General features: G+C 41.2%; 1 protein-coding gene across 5 annotated transcripts in view; it reads right to left on the bottom strand.

Moving 5' to 3' along the window:
* Positions 1 to 3787: 3787 nt before the first annotated feature.
* Positions 3788 to 24393, bottom strand: part of nin (ninein (GSK3B interacting protein)) — a 185352-nt gene continuing 164746 nt past the window's right edge. For 2 of the 5 annotated variants that reach the window (XM_068039093.1, XM_068039092.1), the window contains 9 exons: positions 22096 to 22209; positions 21848 to 21961; positions 20645 to 20791; positions 19845 to 20024; positions 17605 to 17745; positions 14285 to 14398; positions 11033 to 11233; positions 7419 to 7532; positions 3788 to 7071 (listed from right to left, as the gene is read on the bottom strand). In XM_068039093.1, the coding sequence (XP_067895194.1) occupies positions 6859 to 7071; positions 7419 to 7532; positions 11033 to 11233; positions 14285 to 14398; positions 17605 to 17745; positions 19845 to 20024; positions 20645 to 20791; positions 21848 to 21961; positions 22096 to 22209 (1338 nt within the window). In that variant the 3' untranslated portion in view covers positions 3788 to 6858. Of the gene's footprint in view, positions 7072 to 7418; positions 7533 to 8837; positions 9064 to 11032; positions 11234 to 14284; positions 14399 to 17604; positions 17746 to 19844; positions 20025 to 20644; positions 20792 to 21847; positions 21962 to 22095; positions 22210 to 24393 lie in introns of those variants that run through there. The other 3 variants (XM_068039094.1, XM_068039095.1, XM_068039096.1) reach the window with 3 other exon arrangements.

The following is a 24393-nucleotide window of genomic DNA, read 5'->3' on the forward strand; positions in this document are numbered from 1 at the left end:
GGGGTGGGGTCCTTTTTGCTGCTGAATACATGTTCAGCTGTGCGAGGTTAAGAGAGGGGCTTAGCTGGAACGTTGAGCTCCAAAATGACAATGCTGGCTTCTAATCAATGTTTCACTCTGATGGACATCAAGGGCTGAATTTTACCTTAGGCGGATGGGAATTCGTCACCGACGTAAGTGGTAAACCCACTTACGCCTGCCCCAGGGATCTGTCCTGCATTTTACGGATTCCCGGGATTTAATTGTCTCGAGGCAGGACTTCCACCTGCTTGAGGGAGGAAGGCTCACCTCAGTGAGCTGCCAGCCAATCAGTGGGCAGGCATCTCTTAGTCCCAACAGTGCCACCGAGAGCGGTATCCACTGCTGGGACTGCAGCCCAGCCGACCACATGGAGCCATGAGTGAAGGTAAGTTGGGCATACCTCACCATAGGGATCGGTCGTGCCCTGGTGAGGCTAGGGTGTTTGTTTGGGAGGAGCGGGTGGCGTCTTGGGTCCCAGGGGTGGATTGGGAGGCGGGGGCGGCCCTCAATCGGGCACTTTGTGCCTGACTGCCATGGCACCCCCTCCCCCCGTTCGCGGAAAGGCCAGCCGCTATTGCTGGGCAGCTTTTCACGTCCCCCGCATGCCTGCTTGCCATGGGTAAAATACCTGTGGAGGCGGGCGAGGGTTCTTAAGTGGCCACTTGAGGGCCTTGATTGGCCTCGGGCGGGTGGGCCGTTTTCCCCCCACCCTGCTCAACCGCCGTAAAGTTGGCCAGAGGTAGGAGCAGGCGGGAAGGCCTCCTTCTCAATTTTACGCCACCCCCACGCCACCATCCGACCCGCTGGAGCGGCGTCAAATTCAGCCCCACAATCTGCCTAGTCTGCATACTTTTAGTGGACAGTCCCTGCATGTATGCACGAATGTCCTGACCAAAACAGCACCTGACGCGGCTAGCACCAGAAGCATACATGCGCAATGTGGATGCAATTTTGGAGGCAAAACAGCACTGAAAGTGCCAAGGGCTCTGAAAATGTATCATGGGAAAAAAAGTCCATACTTTCACTATTTCCTTGGGCAGTACATCCCTTTTTTACTTCTTTCCTTTCTCAAGTTTCATGGCATTATCTTTCTCCAGATCTGCCTGTTTGCAATATTTCTTCATTTTAATGTGCCTGTAGTATTGATGAGTGCAATATACAGCACACAAGCCAAATAATGTCTTCACAGCCTATGAAAGCTTTCAAAAAATTATGAAGTACCATGATTAAACTTTCCAATTCCAAAGTAAATTCCATTAGGGTTATGGCTCCTGATAAAAAAATATAAAAGTAATGGCCACCAATTGGGTCAACTGTTTAACCAGTTGGATGTCTTATAGATAAATGCCCAAAAGACGCCCAAAATTTGTGGATGATATGAAACTTGGAAGCACTGTGAACTGTGAGGAAGAACTTCAAAAGAACGTAGACAAGTTGGTGGAATGGAAGGACAGGTGGCAGATGAAGTTCAATGCAGAGAAATGTGAAGTGATTAATTTTTGGTAGGAAGAAAATGGAAAGACAATATAACATGAAGGGTACAACTCTAAAGGAGGTGCAGAAGCAGAGGGACCGGAGTATATATTTGCATAATTCATTGAACGTGGGTGGTGGTGGGGGGCGTGGGGGGTACCATTCCCATCGCCTTCCCACCCCCGCTGCAATTTTATGAGTGGCAGGGAAGGTAACAAACGGCCCATCCACCCCATGCCAATTGAGGCCCTTAAGTGGCCAATTAATTGCCACTTAAGGCACTCATCCTGCTGCCACTGGTACATTACCATGTGGCAGGACAGGTTGAGAGCACAGTTAATAAAGCATACAGTATCCTAGGTTTTATTAAAAGAGGCAAAGAGTACAAGAATAAGGAGGTTATATTGAACTTGTATAAGACACTAGTTCGGCCTCAGCTGGAGTATTGCATCCAGTTCTGTGCGCTGCACTTTAGGAAAGATGTGAAAGCATTGGAGTGCAAAAAAGATTCACAGGAATGATTCCAGGGATGAGGAACTTCAGTTATGAAGATGGATTGCAGAAGTTGGGACTGTTTTCCTTGAAGAAGACTGAGAGGAAATTTGATAGAGATATTCAAAATCATGAGGGGTCTGGACAGAGTAGATAGGGAGAAACTGTACCTGCTTGTGACAGGATCGCAAACGAGAGGGCACAGATTTAAAGTAATTGGCAAAAGAAGCAAAAGCAACAAGAGGAAAAACCTTTTCACACAGCGAGTGGTTAAGGTCTGGAATGAACAGACAGAGAGTGTGGTGCAGGCCGGTTCAATTGAGGCATTCACAAAGGGAATTAGACTATTATCTGAAAAGGAAGAATGTGCAGGGTAACGGGAAGACAGCGGGGAAATGGCATTAGGTGAATTGCTCATTTGGCGAGCCGGTTCAGATACGATGGGCCGAATGGCGTCCTTGTGCATTGTAACAATTCTGTGTCTCAAAAAATATGAGGAGACTTTCTCTGGAGGAAAATGTCAATCTTTTTTCTTGCAGTAGATTGCCAACAAGTTGGTGTTTCATCATTTTGAAAAACAGACTTGAAAAATCTTTGCCTTTTCAAGTACAAATAGTTCTCAATATACAAATGCTTACACGAACAAAAAAAAACTGAGAATGAAAATCAAGCACAATCGCCTCTTGTTTCAAAATAGTATAATTGGTGCAATAGAAATTGAGGAACTGGGCACTGCAGTGGATTAGATACTGCCATTCACCTTTAGGATCCAGCCCAAATTGAGATGAGAAGCTCCCTAGTGTGCTGCAGCTTAAATTCTCTCTGAATTCATTTGAAACAAGCTAATGATCCCAAAGTGTTAGCACTTATTATAAGTCTTCAAGTCAAGGGGCCCATTGTGATGAGCCATTTTAGGCACAAATTACTAAAGCTTCTGAGTTGGGACCGATTTGAAGGAACCAATAAGTTTCTCTGTGTCTGCTGCCTTGAAAAGATCTACCTAAGTCAGTTTGGGCAGCCTTAATCCAATTCCTAATGGACAAGGCCCTACAGCACAAAAGTAGCACTAAATAGTAATGCCATTCAAACAGAGTGCTGTAGGAGTGCTTTTCTGAGATGGAGAATAGGTGTGCCTGACCTGACCTTGCAAATGTTTGATGCTAAACTGGAAATCGAAAGCACTCTGATGGGCTTCAACTTTGTTGGCAAGCCTATTATGTGGCACTTTAATCAAATGCTTTTTGGAAGTCCGTATACACCACATCAACCGCATTACCCTCATCAGCCTTCTCTGTTACCTCATCAAAAACCCAAGAAAGTTAGTTAAACACAATTTGCCTTTAAGGAATCCGTGCTGGCTTTCCTTAATTAATCCACATTTGTCTAAGTTTCTATTAACTTATTCCTAGATTATCATTTCCATTGACATTGTTTACTCTGATGAGCACAGAATGCAACAGAAATAATGAGGAAAATAAGTACATCTTCAGAGCAGTTAACAGTCAGTTAACAGTAAGTATGCATAGACATAGATTTTTTTGGTAATATTACCAATCGATTTCCTGTGGCATAGCGCACAGGGAGTCAAGACTAAGTGTGGTCCTCCAGTGAAGAAGGGTTAAATTGTGCAGATTAATGGACCAGGGAGCGCAGATGTAATTCAGTCTCAATTTTGTACATTGTTATACATTCTGTTCGTTTTTAATATATATCAATTATAAATGGAAGGAATTACAGCACAAGTTTACAAAGGCACTTTCCAATATAAATGTGAACATTTCTAAGGAAAAAGTTGACAAGAAGTAAGATTTTTAATAAATTATGGATTAAATATTACATATGTATACATATTATGGGAGATTCCACTCAAACTTCACTATGACGTTAGTAAGAAATAATACACTTACACTCAATAAATATCCTACCCTACTGTACAATAGGACTCAAAAGGAATTATCCAAATCATCTTGAGAATGACTAGTTAACCATAAATGGGGCAACTGTGTAGCCAATTTCATATTTTTCACCTGATTACATACACATATCTAAGAAAATCTAGCATTTATGTAGGATCTTCATTCAGACTGTCACTATTAGGGGTGAACTTTATGCAGTGCCAAAAAAGGCTGGTGTGATCAACATAAATAATTTAAATGCCACCTGCCTACCAGCTGTTTGCATGATAAATCTCTTCAAATTGTTGCCTCAGCCTCTGCTTTCTTTATTTAATTTGAATTTGAGTCCAAAGACCAAGCCTTGAGAACTCCCCTTCTCATTGTGAGAGATTCCAAAGGATAATCATCCATGACTTTCCAACATATGAAACATGTATGAGCATACGAATTAGGAGCAGGAGTAGGCCACTCGGCCACTCGAACCTGCTCCACCATTCAATAAGATCATGGCTGATCTGATTTTAACCTCAACGCCACATTTCCACCTACCCCCAATAACCTTTCACCCCTTGCTTATCAAGAATCTATCTATCTCTGCCTTAAAAATATTCAAAGACTCTGCTTCCACCACCTTTTGAGGAAGAGAGTTCCAAAGACTCACGACCTTCTGAGAGGAAACATTTGTCCTCATCTCTGCCTTAAATTGGCAACCCCTTATTTTTAAACAATGATCCCTAGTTCTAGATTCTCCCACAAGGGGAAACATCCTTTCCACATCCACCCTGTCAAGACCCCTCAGAATCTTATATGTTTTAATCAAGTCGCCTCTTACTCTTCTAAACTCCAGTGGATACAAGCCTAGCCTGTCCAACCTTTCCTCATAAGACAACATCAACAATTTGATTTTATATAGCACCAAAAACATCCCAAGACAGCAACATAAAACACAATGAATGGATACTAAGCAATAGGCAGACGTGAGTTTAAAGGAGGGTCTTAAAGGAGAAAGTGAGAAGGAGTGGTGAAGGGTTCAGGGAAGGATGTGGGGTTGAGGCTGTTGAAGGCATGGCTGCCAATAGCAGGGTTAAGGGGGAATGTAGAAGAGGCCAGCATCAGCAGAAACGTACCTTTGGAGGGTGGGTTGGTATAGACTGTGGAGGATTAGAAACAGGGAAAGGTGAGACAATGGAGGGGTTTAAACACAGATGAGAAATTAAATTTGAAATTTTGGAGGATCAGAGGCCAATGTAGTTTAGAACGGACAGGAATAATGGGTGAGCAGGAGTATCGAGTAGATCAGGAAGAAAAAGGGGTCAAGGAGAGATCTATGGAAGACTACCATGGTAGCAGTGTGGAAATGGAAAGAGAAGCTATTGGTAGAGATGCTCTGGCTATGATTAGATACCCATCATCTCACCTTTTTAGCCACAAGGCACAATATAATCGATAACGTTATCATAGAGTCATTTACGGCACTGAAAGAGGCCATTCGGCATGAAATGCATGTTGTTTGAAATACTGAATAAATATTTAATTGTATTGATAGGAAACATGGGAAGTAGCCTTTAAGCTTCACATTCCTGGACTCCTGATTATGTGTTCCTCTGTGCACTACCAGAGAAGGAAGGTCATGAACAAAAGGGAAAAAAATAAATAACGTGGAACTTAGTTCAAATTGCAGTTCCATGTCACATCTGTGAAAACCCTGTTGGAAATGCATAAAATGAAGACTTTGTGTTATCTTCATTTAGGTTGATTGTCTAATGTTCCCACTGGTCCCACCTTACTTGGAAGTGTTTAACACTTACCAGCTACGTAGGAAAATTGTTCTTTTTCACTGTCATCTTTCACTTATATAAGTTCAAATAGATCTAAAATTTCAAACACTGGCTGTATACACACACAATTAAATATATATACATTCACTATTCCTGAAAACAAATACAGAGTTTATTTAAAAAAAAGGTTCTATATAGCTTCAGGTTTGGTTTTAATGTATTTGAAAAAGTTTGCTTTTCTATAAATTGCAACATACATTGATTTTATGGGAATAACCACTGCTTTAAACAGCTAGGACTTTTAGCATCCAGGAGCAAGTCCTGCAGAGTACTGGATTCTTCAGCAACTCAGAAGCTACATGGATGAAAATTTATATTTATAACTTGCGAACACTATGTACAAGCTACTTGTATTGTTACAGTGAGTATGAAAGCAAGACATTTTGTTTTATGTATGCAATGCAAATAATGTTTATTTAGTACAAAATTAAATATTAGGCAGCATGATACTCCTCAAAATTCTGCATGTTAACAGGTTTTCCAGGAATGTAAAATGCTAATACTGTCACAGGTTTGATTGGATTGTTCTGCAGTATTTACATTTCTTTCTCAAGAGCACACAACTTTTTCATTGCTCCACATTTATATTCTTGCATAAAAACTGTACAAGTTATGCATGACACAATCTTTCTTTACATTTAAATTATCAACATTAATACTTTGAATATACAGAAGCCAAAGTTGGCCATATTTACAGATACATTTATCATTTTCGCACCTCCAGCACAGTAGCTGCTTTTGATTGGCTTTTTTCCCAGTTAAAGTATTCTTTGGCTTAAGATGTTTAAAAACTAAATAAACCAAATATCCCTCTTATAAATAGCAGTTTAAAAAAAAATTGTCATGAAAAGTAACCAGCAGTTCATATCTGATTGTTGAATGTGTAATTTCCTTTGGAAATTAAATAATGAGCAGTGAAGTGCACCAATCTTTTCAAGCCAACAGTAATTTTAGGGCAGTAATATGTCATTCTTGCTCAGCACCTTTTTCTATTTTCCTTTCAGTAATCCATAAAATATTGGAGTCTTGGAAAAACTAAGCACTTGCTAAAAGAAATATTCAATCTATAAAGTGCATTAGTGTTTCAAGTGTTGTCCTTCTTTGCACTGTATCTCTTGTGATTTTATTCATAGAATGCATTAGGATGAATAACGAGTTGAGGCCACAGACAAAGATGGAGCTGATAGGTCCTTGAGAATTTTATTAAGGCCTGCAATGTTTTCTTCAAGCAGGTAGTTCTTCTTCTCTGTTGTCTTCTGTCTTTGTTCAGACATTTCGAGGGCCTTGAGGAGTTGAGCATTTTCAACATACAAGTCCTTGACTATTTCATCTGCTTTAACATTCTTCGAAAGCTGGGAATCAAAAGTAACTAAAGTTATAAAAACCATCCCATTATCTTTGTTGTCTGTTTAAAGAGATGTGAATTAGAAAATAAGTAAGGTCTTTTTGTAGAGTTTTCTTGTTTCATCTATGAAATTCTTCTTGATTTGATTAAACTGGTTATCTGACTACTTTAGAATAATTTGATTATTTCCCCACTCTACATATTCCTCTTTTTTAGAAAAAGACTAAGTAAAAGGTTCGTGCATTAAAAAAGACCTATTGTAACGTAGTCCCATGTTTTAACAGTAATTGAAAAAAATGAGCAATCTAACCACATTCATTACAGCAATAGACCTAATTATCAAGTGCAACTTACTTGTTCTTTCAGTTGGATGACTTTGTCCTGAAGAAGTAACTTAATATTCCTTAACTTATTTTCAACATCTTGCATCCTTTCTTCCATCTTTTTCAGCAATCGTTCATATGCCTCCTAAAAGAAAAATATTAAATAAATGGTGATGGTCAAAAAATGAGGTAAAAATTATAACCGTGGATTTATTTCTGATTGTAAAAAAACTTGAATGCACATTCTATTACGTGACGAAATCCTCAAAATATAGGTAACATTTGAGTGAAAAAAGTTCTAAAACTACTAGATACAATATTTAATAAAGTAGCATTTCACAAATAAAGCAAAACTCTACAACTGGTTTATATCATTTTAATCGATAAATTAGTAAGGACCCCATCTGATTTTCAGTAGACATCTCTTTAAAATGTTATTGCTCATCAGACAATAATTATTCAAAAAAAGTTTGAACTCTCACTAGAACAACACAATATTAAGAAAGCAATATGCCTACAGTAACTGTGTCCTCTGTGGAAAAACTCTCAAAGATATTATCGAATGAGTAATATTTGGAGTGAGTTGAAAGTTGATCAGTTAATGTTACAAATGGGAGGTCTGCCAGGCAGGTCAACAACATTTTAGAATTGCTTGAACATTCATCTGAAATCAAGTCCTGAGTTCAAAAGAATTAAGATGTAAATAATACAAAGATTTATGAAATCAATGAAAAAAAAATCAACAGATTAAAACTGTTCTAATTCGGTAAGGAGATAATGATGTTGACGTGTATCACCACAGCAGTAGAAATTGATTTACTATGGTTAAGTGTCTACTATGGTTGAGACAAAGATGAATTTGATGTGGTAAATCTGAAACATGACAAACTGTGTACAACATGATATTGTGAATAGCTTGCATTGCATAAATAATCAGTATTTTGTACCATTTAAAAAATGATATTCAATTCTATAAAAACCACACACACACAAATTAAAAATTACAGATTTATTGTCAAAATAAAAATATAACAAAAGGGAGGAATCCATGTTAATCAGAAAACTGTAAGAAACATAATTCTTGATAATAAGCATCAAATCAACTGACTAGGTACAGAAAAGAAAAAAATGCCAAATGACAGGCATTTGTGCATTTATGCATCAATTTTCTTAGAACAGGCAACCAAAAATCAGGAGTATTCACACAGTCTCCAAGTTGCAAAATGTTTATAATGATACTGTCAAATATAAATTATGGCCCATAATTTAAGACTGCAATTAAGAATAGGAAAATTTATTTTGGAAGACATGAAATAAAACAAATTCATAATATGTGGAAGGTTAAAATTCAAATACATAATTAACAATTGTGATGGATATCTACAACATTGAAAGGTTAAATATTATCTTAAATAAAATTCAACACATATGTTACACTTGGCACTTTTGCAATAATAGGTCTTATTAAAAATCACATTTCTACAAATACTTAATAAATAAAAATAATTTATAACACTATATTCTTTCCTCCAAAACTCAAGGAAGTGTAAATAGTTTTTCATTTCTGAGAACAATTTCTACTTATAATAAAAAGCTGTTTACAACGAAAGCCTTCACAAGTGCCCAATCCTCCTGTAGGTATCAGCATGCACTGTTCGCTGCTCCGGTAATAGGGCCTATAGAAAGAATGTAAGTGGTACACTTCACCCTGTATTATGTAAGAAAATAACTCAATATCCCACACTACTCATAGCTACACATCATCACTACAAAATCATTACAGACAAAGAAAATTAAAATTACTTTCATGTTAAAGTAACCTCACCTGCACCAAAAGTTATAACCAGAAAATCATGTTGTTATATTTTGGTAAAAATATATCCTTCATGTATGGGAATAGATGGTTTTGGGCATTTTGCAAGGTATGAACCAACGTACCCTCCTTTTTTTAGTAGAGTGCAGCCGAGTTTTGTGCGCAGGGCCTTCAAATTTATTTGCATGGCTTCACAGAACTTAAAGGGGCCGACTCTTGTGCATGGCAAGTGTGGGAATTTTTGGGTTGCCACGCGGCTGCGCAGCTTAGAGGGAACATTGTAGGAACACCTTCCCTCTGCTGTTATTTACTTCCCTCCCCCCCCCCCCCACTGGTTTCCTCCGACCATGTTCTAACTGCAAACCAAGAGTGACAGGGTTTGACCTACTTTTGTGCCACTTGTCAATGGTGTTCTGACTGGTAGTATGTACATGTGCACAGCTTAGAGATGACTATGATTTTCCCCTTCTAGATTAAGCAGCAGCTTTCACTCATCACTTCTTCATGCCCACATAGTTGAGATGAGAACTCAGCAGTGTGGGCAACTGGTGGCATGCCATATTGAAGACAACCCTTTTTTCAGTGGATAACATAAATTAGAGAATAAGCAAGAATTACCAAATTACACTGCTGATTACTGCTCTGAACTTTGAATGCTCTGAATTTACCACTCACCAACATAGGTTTTTTCAGCAGCACTAGCTCTGATGGAACAGCTGTTCCATCAGTTGATTTACCAGTGGAAACTGTATTTAAGCAGGTTCTATTTTGGTTTTAAAGTCACAGCTTAGCAGAGATCGGTGTCTTTAAAGTCTGCTGATGGGATAATTGGAGTTGAATGAATACTGTGTTTAACACTCACCTCTTTAGGTGAGGAAAGGCCATTGATCTGTGAGAGCCTGGTGACTGGAGCTGTGGGTGGATGCATGAGAGAGCTGTGAGCTGACAGATCAGCTGCTAATACTAATTGCATTTGCCAACAAAAGGTGAGTGTTGCTGAGAATTAGCACTCGTGATGAAAAATTGTAGAAGCCCTAACAATTCAGGCTCCACCATACTCTCAGGTTTCAAGGAATGTTTTTACACTGTTGGTTAAGGTCAAAAACATTTAAGTATTAAATGAATTAACAACAAAAGTGGCACAATTTGTTTATGCACCTATACGGACGTAAACTTTTCCAATCGACCAACAAAGCTACCATAACTTTTTGGCACAAAATCCCATTTATCATGTACATCAAGTGCATACTACAATCTGTGCAATGGAAGTGGTATAAAATTGGGCCTATCACTAATGCAATTTTCTTTAGCTGCAAAACTATTTAGAAAACACACACAAACATTCAGCTAAATCAACAGCATTCCCTTTGCTAATGTGAAAAGGCTGCAACTAATGGAACTAGCTACACCACCTTTTTAGTGTTGCAAGGATTAGAACAAAAATAATTTCATTAAAGTTGGAGTGAAAAAATGTTTAGTGCGGTCTCCAAAAGGCATCAGTAAATATATTGCATACCCATCCCATTATTTCACGGTACAAAAATTAAATCATTTCCTTTCAAGAATCCACCATAAATTCTAAAAGGAATTTAAGATCACCACCTGAAAATGCTGGAGTAAATTAGAATTTTAATAATGTTCTTATCGCAAATTAACAAAAAGTACTGTCTCTTTAGTATCTTCTAAGCCAACAATCAGAAAAGAATAACAATGGTTCTACAATCCCATCACCACAGTAACTTACATTTTTGTGATTACCTGGATTATTTCTAAATGTGCATGTGAAGTGATTGAAAGTGTGAGCACAATCTGGATTATTGCATGATATTTACCTGCTGTGTATTGCTTTCAGTTACTTTCTTGTCCAGTTGCTCATGCAGTTGACGGCATAGAACTTCCTCCTGGCTCAGACGTTGCTGAAGCTGCTCTAATTGTTCTTTAGGCACCATGGTACAGAGCTGTTCCCGCAGTTGTTGGAGTTCTCGAAGATTCTGTGCCTGGCTAAATGTCAGGTTTGAATTTGACTGGAGCAGCTATGTAGAAAAATGCAATAAGAAAATTCAAACATTAAAAACACCTTAAGTTAAAACATACCTAGAAATTACAAGAAATCAAAGACTGCACATTAAAGCTTTTCTATGGAAGATTTTGTGGTAAAGCCCGACATTTTTGAGTCATACTTTATCAGTTTTAACTCGTGGTTATTCATGAGATAGATCAGTAAATTCTATAGCATTCTGTTTCTGGAGGAACATTTTCAAAATGAAATTGCTCTTTAGGTTCTTCAAGTGTTTTCTTTGAAGCTTCAATATGACCTGTGTGTTTTTTTCACTCTCTTTACAGATATTTTGGCTTCCATGTTTCTATTGTGTAAGAATTTTAGCTTCCAAGTCCTTCCTCTGATCTGAGCTAAAATTGTGGTCATGATAAAGAAAAGGGAATCGTTTCTCAGATTCCTTCAGCTATTGTTTTCAGCGAGGTTTTACTTACTGCAATCAGATACTTTGGCTTTCATTGAAAGTTAAAATGTGCATATTTTTACATGTTGCTTCCTAACACACATATACCTGCACACATTTAATGGCGCTTTGACTTTTGGAGAAGGCCAGTATTACAATTTCTAAGGTTCAACCAGAAATTTAATTTGTGCTCATCGTCAAAGAGTCCTCCCTCCCTACATGCCAAAGAGTGACTTTGTACGCTCAATAAAACATTATGATCAAAACAAATTACTTTTTTCCATGAACATTTTCCCTATTACCACTGTCACATAGCACGTGGTCATATAAGGGATATGTAAAACTAGCAGCTGACAGCATAACAAAACATATTCTGAGTTTTCACAAACACCTCAGTGTTTACATTAACAAAAAAATTACTCCATGATTATTCAGTGGATAGAAACAACAGCCAGTGTAATACCACATAAGCTTGCATGAAACCTTAATATAGTACTGGGCTTCCACTACAGGAAGAATATTGAGGCTCCAGAGTGGGTACAACACAAATTCACTGTGATGCTATCTGGAATTTAAAAAATACAAAAATTATGAAGGACTTGAAAATTAGGGTTTTTTTTTATTAGGACCAACAGATTATGGGGCTTTAGGATAAAATAGTTTAAATTTATGAAAGGATGGCATAGGGTAGATAGAAGCAGCTGTTTCAGTGTTGAGGGATCTGGAATGAGAAGTTGTATATATGAGGTTAAACGTAAGAGATTTAGAACAGAGGGAAGGAGCAATTTCTTTACAAAGAGTTGTGAAGCTGTGGAATTCACTTGCAGGGTTCGTGATTGAGGCAGAAACTTTGTCAATATTCAATATTAGATTAGACAGGTGAATGAAAGATATATGGATGAATGGATATAGGAACAGGATGGGTAAAATGTGATCAGTACTATTTTCTTACATGAAGGGTAAATGCTGACATGGACTGGTTGGGCCAAATGGCTTGTTTCCATGTTGTAACGTCTGTATGGCCGGAATTTTTCAGGGTGGTGGTGGCCTGATGACAGGTGGAAATCCGGGGACAACCTCACTTTAGCTGTTACTGGGAGGCCTGACCAGATTTTATGTCCATCAGGCGGCTAATGAGCTGCCGTTGGGGCTTCTGTCCTTTAAGGGACAAGATCCCACCTCCAAGAGCTGCCGGACAATTGGAGGGCCAGCAGCTCTTCAGTCCAAGCAGTGCCATCAGGAGTGGTGGCCACTGCTGAGAGTGCACCCAGCACAAAGAAGCAGCATCGACACCACCCTTGAATCAAGGTAAGTAGGGCTGTGGTTGCTGGGGCCAGTCAGAGGAGCCCTGGAGTGAGGGAAGCTGGTGGGGGTGGGTTGGTTGGTGAGGACGGGGGCGGTGGTGGGGTTGATGCCACAGGGGTGGCCATTGCTGCCGGTAGGGGGGTGGTTCGTGGGGCTGCAAGGAGGCTGCCGGGGTTTACCTGTTGGTCTCCCCATGTGGTGGAGGGCCCACCAACTGCTGGTAAAATGCCAACGGCAGCAGGAAGTGGCCCTTAATTGACCACTTAGGGCCTCAACTGGCCTCTTGGCAAAATGCCATGATGGCGGGAATGTGATGGGCATGCCATCCCCTGCCCTCCCTCCTGATTTTTCAGCCCCCCCTCCCCCACCTGCTCCTAGCCCGCTCCTGCAAGCCCCATAAAATCCCGGCCTATATCTCTATATACGTAATAATAAACCACTGAGAATCAGCACAAGGTTTCAGATGGGTTTATTTAGAATTAGTAAGATCTGAGTTAAAGGATAAAAAATCATTTTAAAAGTAATTTCATAGAGCTGGATTTTTACGGTCAGTGGTGAAGCAACAACGTTCACTGCTGCCCTCAAAGAAACCCACCCACAAAGACCTAGCTGACTTCCCCTTTACCAATAGAGGCTTAAATCTGGCACCAAGTCAAGGGGATCTCCAGCCGTCCAGCAGCAGTGGTGTCTACAAGCAGGATAAGCAGTTAATCACATTGAAATGTTCCCACAGATCACAAACCATTAAGTTAAAAGCACTGATTATCTTTCACTTTTTAACTTAAATTTTCAGTTAGTGAATTAAATGATTTACTGGATTAAGACAGAAGCTAAAATACATTTAAACAAACTTATTTTTTAAATTATTTTTTAAAAAGTGGATTTTCTTTTTATCACTATGGAGAAATTTGACATTCCACAAACATAAAATTAGCTTTTCAGGGCCAGTGAGAGTAATTAGCAGTAATTATGAACTTAGTATGCCGGTTAAAACAGTTACACCTCATTCAACAAGGTGTAAGTTTTTCAAGGGTTTTTACAGCAAGGCTAACAGCTTAAAAGTGGAAGTCTTCATCAATTCATTGATTGCTTAGGGATTGCATTCTGGGGGTGGGGGGGGGGGGGGGTGGTTGCAAGGGGGACCTTAAAGTACACCTTCTAGAGATGAATCACTGACAGTAACTTCTGGATTTCCGTGTTATTCTGAGCATTTATGGACTTCAAAGTTGTTATCCGTCCAGTGGGGTAATGACGGCAAACACTGACAGTTTCACTGCTAAATCCTGACCATTATATTTTTCTCAGTTTCATAGTGCATACCTTGTCACTAGTCTCCATTAACTGGCTCTCCAGGCTTGCCTGTTTCTTTTGCAGCGTTTCATTCTCCATATTGAGGACTTTCAGTTCATGTTCAAGTTTGGCCATCAGATTAATCTGTCATGAGAATTATTTCTGTGTCAATGCAGCATAAGCATCAGTCTACATAGAGCTCAAGAACAAATAATTTGATCTTGGGACAACTGTCTGATTTGGCTTCTGATTGTGAATGCATAATGGTGTCAGAATCTTAAGTAACAACATCTGCTTTACTGAAGATCCATTTTTATCCTTTCTTGGTGTTTTTTTGTAGTTACTATTTTAATAAGACTTTATGAAGCTCTTTAATCTTCGATTTCATGCAGAAACATTTCAAAAGCAGACAAATAATCATCACAAGTTTTTGCTCACTCTCTCAAATCCCTTTCACTATAGTTCTCAAACACATCAATTCCACCCTATGCAACTGCAACTATAACACACCATCACATTTGGACCTCTTTACACTGTTTGATATGATCAATTGTTATATACTCCTCCTCTATGGTCCATTATAACATTACTCTTCGTTGTTTATATTTCTACTTATCCCCAATGAAATTTGTACATTTCCTGCAATGGTTGCAATGCCAGGATAGTCATCTTTGGTATACACTAAGGCTCTATTCCTACCCATCCCGTACTTCATATTAATATACTGATCTTCACAACATGGGCTGAATTTTATCAGCACACCGTCCAACATGGAAGTGCTGTTGCACAGCCCGAATGATATTACACGCGGGGGCTGATTTAAATGGAGGGGGTGGAGTGTCAGCCCCTGATAACGTAGAGGGGGGCGGCCGCCACATCCCGAGCAATGACGTCCGCGCCACCGTGCAGACGCCGGCCCCGTTTTTAAAGGGCTTCAAGCCGTTCAATGACATTTAAATATTTTAAGGTCTCGGTCTGTGGAAAATAAAAATAAAATTTTAATACAGCTTTAAATCCTGTCTCCCACCCCCCCCCCCCCCAATGGGTAATCTATATATAAATTGTTCTCTTCTCCCAGAAAAAACTTTTATTTATATCCCGAACTTTCCCCCCCGAAATTTATTCCCTTTGACCCTCAACCCCTTCCCACTGCAACCAATAGGGATAGTTTTCCCCGCTCCCCCCTCCCACCCTGATAATTTTATTCTTTCCCCACCAGCACCTCGCCTTGGAACTCCAACGGAATTCTGAAGGCGTGTGAGTTGGGGATGGCTGGCTGAAAAATTCATAAGCATGTTAATTTTAATATTTTAATGAAGGCCTCGCTGCACTGAGGTCTCGCAGTTGCTGGAAAAATGCGGCGCGACCTTCTCGACATCGGGGGTCGTGGCGGGCCTCTCCCGGTAGAATTTAACGGGCCCCCTTGCCACGATCCCCGGCGTCGAGGGGATGGCAAAATTCAGCCCTATATCTTAAAACAAGGAGTCAGTATACCAATAACAGACAAGTCTACTTCTTTGCCACTGCCCTTGAGTACATGGTTATCATCATGTTGTCCATCTGCTTATCCAACATGAAGGGGGGAATTTTATGCTCTGCCCCACAGTGGGTTTGAAGGCGGGGAGAGCATATAATTGGCTGGGATGGTGGTGGGGGGACCCTGCCACCCTCCCGGCACAGTGGTGCAGTGGCTAGCACCGCAGCCTCACAGCTCCAGCGACCCGGGTTCGATTCTGGGTACTGCCTGTGTGGAATTTGCAAGTTCTCCCTGTGGCCGTGTGGGTTTCTGCCGGGTTCTCCGGTTTCCTCCCACAGCCAAAGACTTGCAGGTTGATAGATAAATTGGCCATTGTAAATTGCCCCTAGTGCAGGTAGGTGGTAGGAGAATTGTGGGGATGTGGTAGGGAATATGGGATTAATGTAGGATTAGTATAAAATGGGTGGTTGATGGTCGGCACAGACTCGGTGGGCCGAAGGGCCTGTTTCAGTGCTGTATCTCTAAATAAATAAATAAAATTAAGTTCAGGGTGGGACGGCCTTCCTGCCCCGCCGCCAATTGAGGCATTAACTAGGCAATTAATGCCCAATTAGGGGATTTATCCCACCGCCGCCACACGGGAAGCACAGCAGGAAAAACTATGTGGGATGCTTGCTGGCTCTGGATGGTAGTGGGGGGATGGGGTGCTCGTTAAAAGGCACTTAGTGCTGAACAAGGGACCTGGCATCGGGAAGGGGGGGGCGGATCTGCTGAGAGCCATGCCCCTACCCTTGCTGCCGGACCCCCTACACCACCCTCCCTCATGACCCCCACCTCGCAAGACCCCTCCCACCCTGGCCTACCTGTGGCCTGGGTCCAGCGTTGCTCCTAGGCCTTGGGTGGGTACTCCACCAGCAGCAGCCACAGTCTCTGTGGTGGTGCTGCTCAGTTAAAGAGCTGCCGGCTTCTGATTGGCTGGCAGCTCTCAGAGGGTGGGACCTCTGTCACTGGAGTTCTTGATCCCATGGAAGGCCTGCCGCTCTCCACTTAATTGCCTAATTGGCACTTGATTCCCACATAGCAGTCAACGCGGGGTTCTCGGCCTTGCTTTTTGCAGACATAGAGACTCCCGGATAAAATCTGGCTGAAGTCGCAGATAAACAGTTTGGCTCCTGTTAGAAGCTTTGTATCTCAGGTGCTGATTCGATCTTCATTCCTGACAGTTTACAATATTGGTATTCTGGTCAACCCCAAGCTTTACATCTCATATATGATCTACCAAGAACACCTACTTGCTTGCCCACTCCCTACTCTGTACCCCCACTGCCATCAAAACTCTCATTAGAGCTGTTGGTACCTCAAGATCTGATTTCTCAATGGTGTCCTTGATGGCCTACCTAGATTTACCATTGCATAAATTCCAACTCTTCCAAAACTCTGTGGCCTCTCACCCATCCTGCACAAATTCCCAAATACCTACCACTCTATAACTCACCAAATTTCAATGGCTCTCCAGTCCTTGTTTTCGTCTTAAAATTCCACCTAACCTCTGAAGAGCCCTTCACCAATATGTCCCAGTGTCCACTCTACTTTTCCCACTCCTATCTAGTGTGAATCCTTCCCTCCCTCTATCCCACCAATATTTGCCACTCCATGTTGAAACCCTCTTTGCCTTGCCACCACTGTCCCCTCCCTTGAAAATCTTCTTGAAGGTTGCCTCTTGGATCACATTTTCCTGCTCAGTGTTCACCCAATCCTTGTAAAGTGACTTGGGACTCTGTTGCAGGTGGTATACAGGTCTAAGCTGTTGCTCTCCACGCTAATCTAATCATAAAAGAGTGATAATGATTTTCTGATTATTCTTATACCCTACCTTCCTGTTGAGTTCTTTCTTAATCTGATCATATTCTCTTTTCAGACAGAGTTTCTCCTGTTCAGCAGCTCTCAGCATGGTCGACTTGGTATAGTGTTTCTGGTGTCTGAGTGTTAAAATTGCAGATTCCAGGTTTTTGATCTGTGAAAAAGAGAAAATAAATTACAATCTGATCCAGAAACATGCAATCTTACCATATGCAAATTTCAACCAAAGCCCAATTTATTATTGATTTACTATTACATAGATATTCTTGTTGTATGCAAACCATTGTTAGGTGAGATATTGCATTAAATGCGAACAGCCTTCGAGTGGAAAAACAGGCCCTTTGGTTCACAGCACTGTAGAGCCCACCTTCAATATCTTTAATAATAGGTACTGGATAAAACACAAAGCAGAAGCATCCAGGATGGTTCAGTGAGATTATTCACTGAATAGCTGAGCCATACAGACTCTTCTTTCTTCTTTTTTGGCCTCCTTGTCTCGAGAGACAATGGGTAAGCGCCTAGAGGTAGTCAGTGGTTTGTGGAGTAGCGCCTGGAGTGGCTATAAAGGCCAATTCTAGAGTGACAGACTCTTCCTCAGGTGCTCCAGATAAAATTGGTTGTCGGGGCTGTTACACAGTTGGCTCTCTCCTTGCACTTCTGTCTTTTTTCCTGCCAACTGCTAAGTCACTTTGACTCGCCACTCTTTAGCCCCGCCTTTATGACTGTTCGCCAGTTCTGGCGATCACTGGCAACTGACTCCCACGACTTGTGGTCAATGTCACAGGACTTCATGTCGCGTTTGCAGATGTCTTTAAAGCGGAGACATGGACGGCCAGTGGGTCTGAAACCAGTGATGAGCTCACTGTACAATGCGTTCTTGGGGATCCTGCCATCTTCCATGTGGCTCACATGGCCAAGCCATTTCAAGCGCCGCTGGCTGAGTAGGATGTATATGCTGGGGATGTTGGCCGCCTCGAGGACTTCTGCGTTGGAGATACGGTCCTGCCACCTGATGCCAAGGATTCTTCGGAGGCAGCGAAGATGGAATGAGTTGAGACGTCGCTCTTGGCTGACATACGTTGTCCAGGCCTAGCTGCAGTAGAGCAAGGTACTGAAGATACAGGCTTGAAACACTAGGACCTTTGTGTTCCGTGTCAGTGTGCCATTTTCCCACACCCTCTTGGCCAGTGAGATAATTCACTGAATAGCTGAGCCATACAGACTAGGTGCATAGTATGTCTGATTCCCAATTTGTGCTAACTTAGCTGATCCCAATCAGGCAACCGTTGGAGCCTTAGGATTGGCCTCTGTGCCATTGGATTAGAAAATGAAAAATCAACAGCATATTGAATATACACACAAGACTTCCAATGTAGAAAATGCTCTATGGGGAAGGGGGGATTAAAATACATAAAAGAGAGAATGAAATGAAAACAAAAACACAAGAAATAGGAGCAGAAGTGGACCATATAGCCCAACGAGCCTGTTCTGCCATTCAATATGATCATGGCTGATCTTGGGCTTCAATTCCATTTTCCCGCCCGCTCCCCATATCCCTTGATTTCCTGCGAGACCAAAACAAGAGCACAAGAGCAATTGAACACCTATCCATGATAGGAGAAAGATGCCCAGAGGCTTGTTTGAAATAAAAAAAGAGGTTTGATAAGGTTTTTAAAAGACAGAAAGTAAAGTGGAGAGGAAGAAGGTTTTAAGGAGTGAATCCCAGAAAGTAGAGCCAGGTGAGGCAAAGAGAGTGAGGTTATTCAAAAGGCCTGAGTTGGAGAACTGAATGGTAGAAGAGGTGTTAGAAGGCTGGACAAGTTGCAAAGGTAGGGCAGAAGGAGCAGAGGCGATGGTGAATGTGAAGATGAGGATGGACAGGAGTCACTCAAAGAGTGACCAGTGCCTGTGAAACCAGTTGTGCTTTCAGGAAAGGAGAATGGTGAAAATTGGTAAGGAGTAAATCAACCAGGTTGCTCTATTTTGACAGTTGTATAGTTTGAGGTGGATTGTACAATAACGTATTAAACATTTTTGGTGTCCAACTTTATTAGTTCTCCTTATCTGCGGTTGTTCTGTTTTCACAGCGTCTTTCAGCCAATGCAGCCGAATTAAGTGGGTTGCAGATGCTTCCAAAGCCCCCTTCAATGTAACTGTGTACTGCCAAGAGGAAGCAGATCTTGAAAGCCAGCACATCTCTCTGTGTGAAGACAATCAAGATTCAGGAGCCTGTTGGGTTATTTTCTCAGTTACCTTCTCCCTGGCCTGCTGTAGCTCTCCTTTAGTGTGCTGTCCCTCTTTCTGCAGCCTCTCATTTTCCTGACGTAGTAATTTCTGTTCCTCCTTCACCAGCCGAGCCAGGTCATCCTGGTAAAATTTTTTCTGCTGCTGCTGAAAATCTGCAGAATGCAAAGTCAGCTCTAGCACCTGATTCTGAAAGTCACAGAAAGGAGACATAGACTTAAATAAATTATCAGAATTTTTTTTGATTGTTTTGAAAGAAGTAGGGGAAATTTTTTTTAAAAATCCCTTTCCCCTCCTCTTTCTCATATATCACCATGACAACCAGTTGCTGAAGTGCACAAGATAGCAGTGTGAGGTGCCTCAAACTTGCATTATCCATTCCCTGCCTATGTAAGTGGAGAGGAGGATCGGTTCATGAAAAGACTTTGGTCGAATGTGAACTTAGGTAGACATTGGGGAGGATAGGACTGGGCTTGGTTGTGATGCTCCCACTGCCATTAGGTTCAATGACAAAGAAGATAAGCATAGCTGAAGAACAGAGGCACCTGGCACCATGACACACCTCATACCAGTAAGTGTCGGCATTTGGGCTGAGAAGTGGGGAAAGTGGAGAAGAACTGAATAAAGCTATCATTGCACATTTACGGTGAGCCTTGGATTGGCATTCTTATCAAAAATATCCAATACACTAATGCTAACTTCATCTATATGTGCATGAACACACACACTAAGTTATATAGACACATCAAACATGGTTTAGAAATGTTACAGACTGAAAGAATTCAGGCAGTATTTAAATGGAGTTACACCTTATCTTTGGTGGTCTGTAGCTGTTTGTGCAATGACATCACTTCCTGTTTCAATGCTTCGTTTTCCTGTTGAGCTACACGAAAGTCTGATTTCAATTTTGCTGTCTGAAGGTTGATACTTTGTAAGTTTTCCTCCAGACTCTGTATCTAAAAATATAAAACATCCACTGTGACAAAATTTAAACTGTAAAGCTCAACAAATAAAATTACGATTTTCAGAATATGATTATAACCTGCAACAGTCTTTCCATCAAAACTATGAGCCATACTTCTTACAGTTGATGCTAAATTTGTTCCCGAGTTGAGGTTTTCATCTTTTTCTGAGTACACAACAAAATTCATTCCTTTAAGTGCAATTTCTTATGAGTGATCCAATAGCACAATGCTACTAAGTGGCTTAAAACAGTGCTCCCAAATCTGCGCCACACTGGGCAGGTACTAAGTGGAAGCCAAGATATTTTCCTATGGGTTTGAGGAGAAAGATGAGTCAAACTACCTTCTGCTTAGGCATTCATGCTTGGGCTGATAAATGGCAAATTACATTTGCGTCACACAAGTGCCAGGCAATGACCATCTCCAACAAGAGAGAGTCTAACCATCTCCTCTTAACATTCAACAACATCACCATCACTGAATCTCCCACCATAAATGTCCTCGGGGTCACCATTGACTAGAAACTTAACTACATCAATACTGTGGCTACAAGAGCAGGTCAGAGGCTGGATATGCTGTGGTGAGTAACTTATTTCCTGACTCCCTAAAGCCCTTCCACCAGCTACAAAGTACAGTCAGGTGTGTGATGGAATACTCTCCATATGCCTGGATATGTGCAGCATCAACAACAGCAATCTTAACCAGACCCTGCAGTGCAACAAACAGACCACACTCAGCAAAGAGAAATTAGCGGGAACATTGCTGTGGGTGCACCTTGATCACAAGGACTGCAGTTGTTCAAGAATGCCACCACTACCTTCTCAAGAACAATTAATAAATGCTGGCCTTGCCAGTGATGCCTACATTCTGTGAACGAATAAAAAGAGCTCGTAGTAGCTCTACAGCAGCTCAGGGAGAAGCCTGAAAAGCAAGTCCCCTGCCTGTTATTTTGGGTGTGGAACAGCACACAAAGTGAGGGATTTAGAGAGGTGTTGCAATATAACTAAAATTACATTTTCCTTGTATTCCTTTCTAGTTCATCTGCATTACCTTTTCTTGTGATGTGGTCAGCTGACTAGACAACATTTGGGTTTCTTGTAATGATGTCTGCCGTTCTTGTCTCAAATTTTCTGCCTGCATCTCCATAATGTTCATTTTGGCAATCTGAACGTAAGTATATATAGATGTACAGTTACAAATGCATTCTAAAATAACTGCTCCTGTGGTAAAAGACAGTAAGTGGCTATTAACTGGTGCTCTGAATCTAATTTAAATACTCAACCTTAAATCTTTCGTACCTTGCCAATGCACTGGCTAACTTCATCACTCAATGTTTCTTTCTCCCTTATCAAGTTTTCATTTATGTGCCTTAGAGCAGTGACTTCATCCTCCAATTTGTTATATTTGGATAACTAAAGATGCAAGAAATGGATATTGAGCTTTTTCTACAAAGTGGATCAATTTCAAAATGTAAATCTATACATGATTTTTGCCATATGAACATCAATAACTCTGAATATATACTATATATGGATGGTAGCGTGCTGGTTATGTTATTGGACTAGTAACCAGAGGCTTGGATTAATGATCTAGAGACATGGAGCTGGATTTTACGCTGGGCAGACGGGAGCTGGCCACCGACGTAATAGTCGGTGGCGAACCCGCTTCCGCCCAGCCCGGGGATCCGACTTGCATTTTACAGGTCCCCGGGCTTTAACTGTTCTGAAACAGGACTTCCACCCGCTTGAGGGAGGACATCCCGCCTCATTGAGCTGCTGACCAATCACTGCAGCCCAGCCAAGGACATGGAGCCAGGACTGAAGGAATGTAAGGGTTGCCTTGACGGGTAGATCGGTCACACCCCAGCGAGGCAAGGGTGGTCGTTTGGGGGGAAGTGGGGTGTCTCACGTCCTGGGGTTGGTTGGGGAAGCGGGGGCGGCCCTCAATCGGGCACCCTGTGCCCAACTATCAGGGCCCACTCCTGGTGCGCCTAGAGGCCGCCAAGTATCGCTGGGCGGCCTTTCACGTCTCCCAGATGCCCGCTTGCCACGGGTAAAATACCCGTGGATGCAGGTGAAGGCCCTTAAGTGGACGTTAAGTGGCCACTGAAGGGTCTTGATTGGCCTGGGGTGGGCGGCCGTTTCTTGCCCCCGCACGGCCCATTTAAAGTGGGGTGGAGGCGGGAGCGGGCCGGGAAGGCATCCCGGAGCCTCCCGCTCAATTGTACGCCACCCTCCGCCACCATCCGACTCGCTGGGGTGGCATAAAATTCTGGCCATGAATTCAAATCCCACCACTGCAGCTGGAGAGTCTAAATTTAGTTAATTAAATAAATGTGTAATTAAAAAGTTGGTGTTAGAAATGATGACCACCATACTACTGGACTGTTGTTAAAAAAAGCACCTTGTTCACTAATGTCCTTTAGCAAAGGAAATTTGCTGTCCTTTCTTGGTCTGACCTATATGTGACTCAGCAATGTGACTCTTAACTGCCTCTAAAATGGCCTAGCAAACCACTCGGCAAACAGAGATGGGCAATAAATGTTGGCCTTGCCAGCAATGCCTACATCCCATGAATGAACAAAAAAAAAACTTTGTGATTATGAAACTCATGCATCAATATATAAAAAAATTACAAATAATCAAAAGCATCTCACTTATTTCTGCTGATAGTAAAATACGCTTTAATTACAGAATGCAGATAGGGTTCTTTCCTCAGTCAGTAAGTTACAACTCCAAGGGAAACATGTAGGAGGTTCTGGGTAATGGATTAAGACAATTAAGAAACTTCAAGGCATTAGAACATTTAGCAGCCAATGATTATATTGATGCTTACAGCTGGAATTGATGAAGAAAACAAAAACAGTTTTGGACTGGAGAAGAGCAAGATTTATAACAAAAAAAGGGAGCCAAAGACAATTAATTGATGGAAAAGTTGGCAGCAGTGGAAATTTTGAGTAAGAGATGGGTAGGGTACAAACTAAAAACATTTCGATCAGAAATAGAGGGACTGTTCTATCCATGAAAAAGGAGATTTGGCCCAAAGTAAAATCTGAAAAGTAGTTACACTAAAATTAAGACCAATATTACAGAACAAAGCTAGAAGAGAAGCAAAAAGTAGTATTATGAGGGCTAAGAATATGAAATAGGAAAACTTGATAAGCTTTTATAAGTGCACTGAAAACAAGTGGATAGTAAAAAGTCTCTGAGCGATGAAGAAGGTCATGTCATAGTAGAAAATGAAAGAATGGGAGAGAAACCTAAATAGCTTGCCTGTATTTACAAAGAAAGGTGAAGGAAGAGTACCAGCCAAAACCTGGAGGAACAGCTAAAATGTTAACAAAGCTGTATTAAAAGGATTAATGGGAATGAAAATTGTTAAGTCATCAAGCTAACAAATACCAAAGGAGCTAGTGAGGAAATAGCAGAGGTAGTAACCATAACTTTTCCAAAAGTTTATAGAAACAGGAATTGTATCAAAGGATTGGATTATGGCAGAAAAAAGTTAAACCAAGTAACTAAAGATCAGTTAGCCTCATGGCGAAAATAGGAAAATTGCTAGAGACCACAATCTTTGCATGTTATGGCTAATCAGGG

This window comes from Heterodontus francisci, chromosome 9, assembly GCF_036365525.1.
Source record: "Heterodontus francisci isolate sHetFra1 chromosome 9, sHetFra1.hap1, whole genome shotgun sequence".
Classification (NCBI taxonomy): Eukaryota; Metazoa; Chordata; class Chondrichthyes; order Heterodontiformes; family Heterodontidae; genus Heterodontus; species Heterodontus francisci.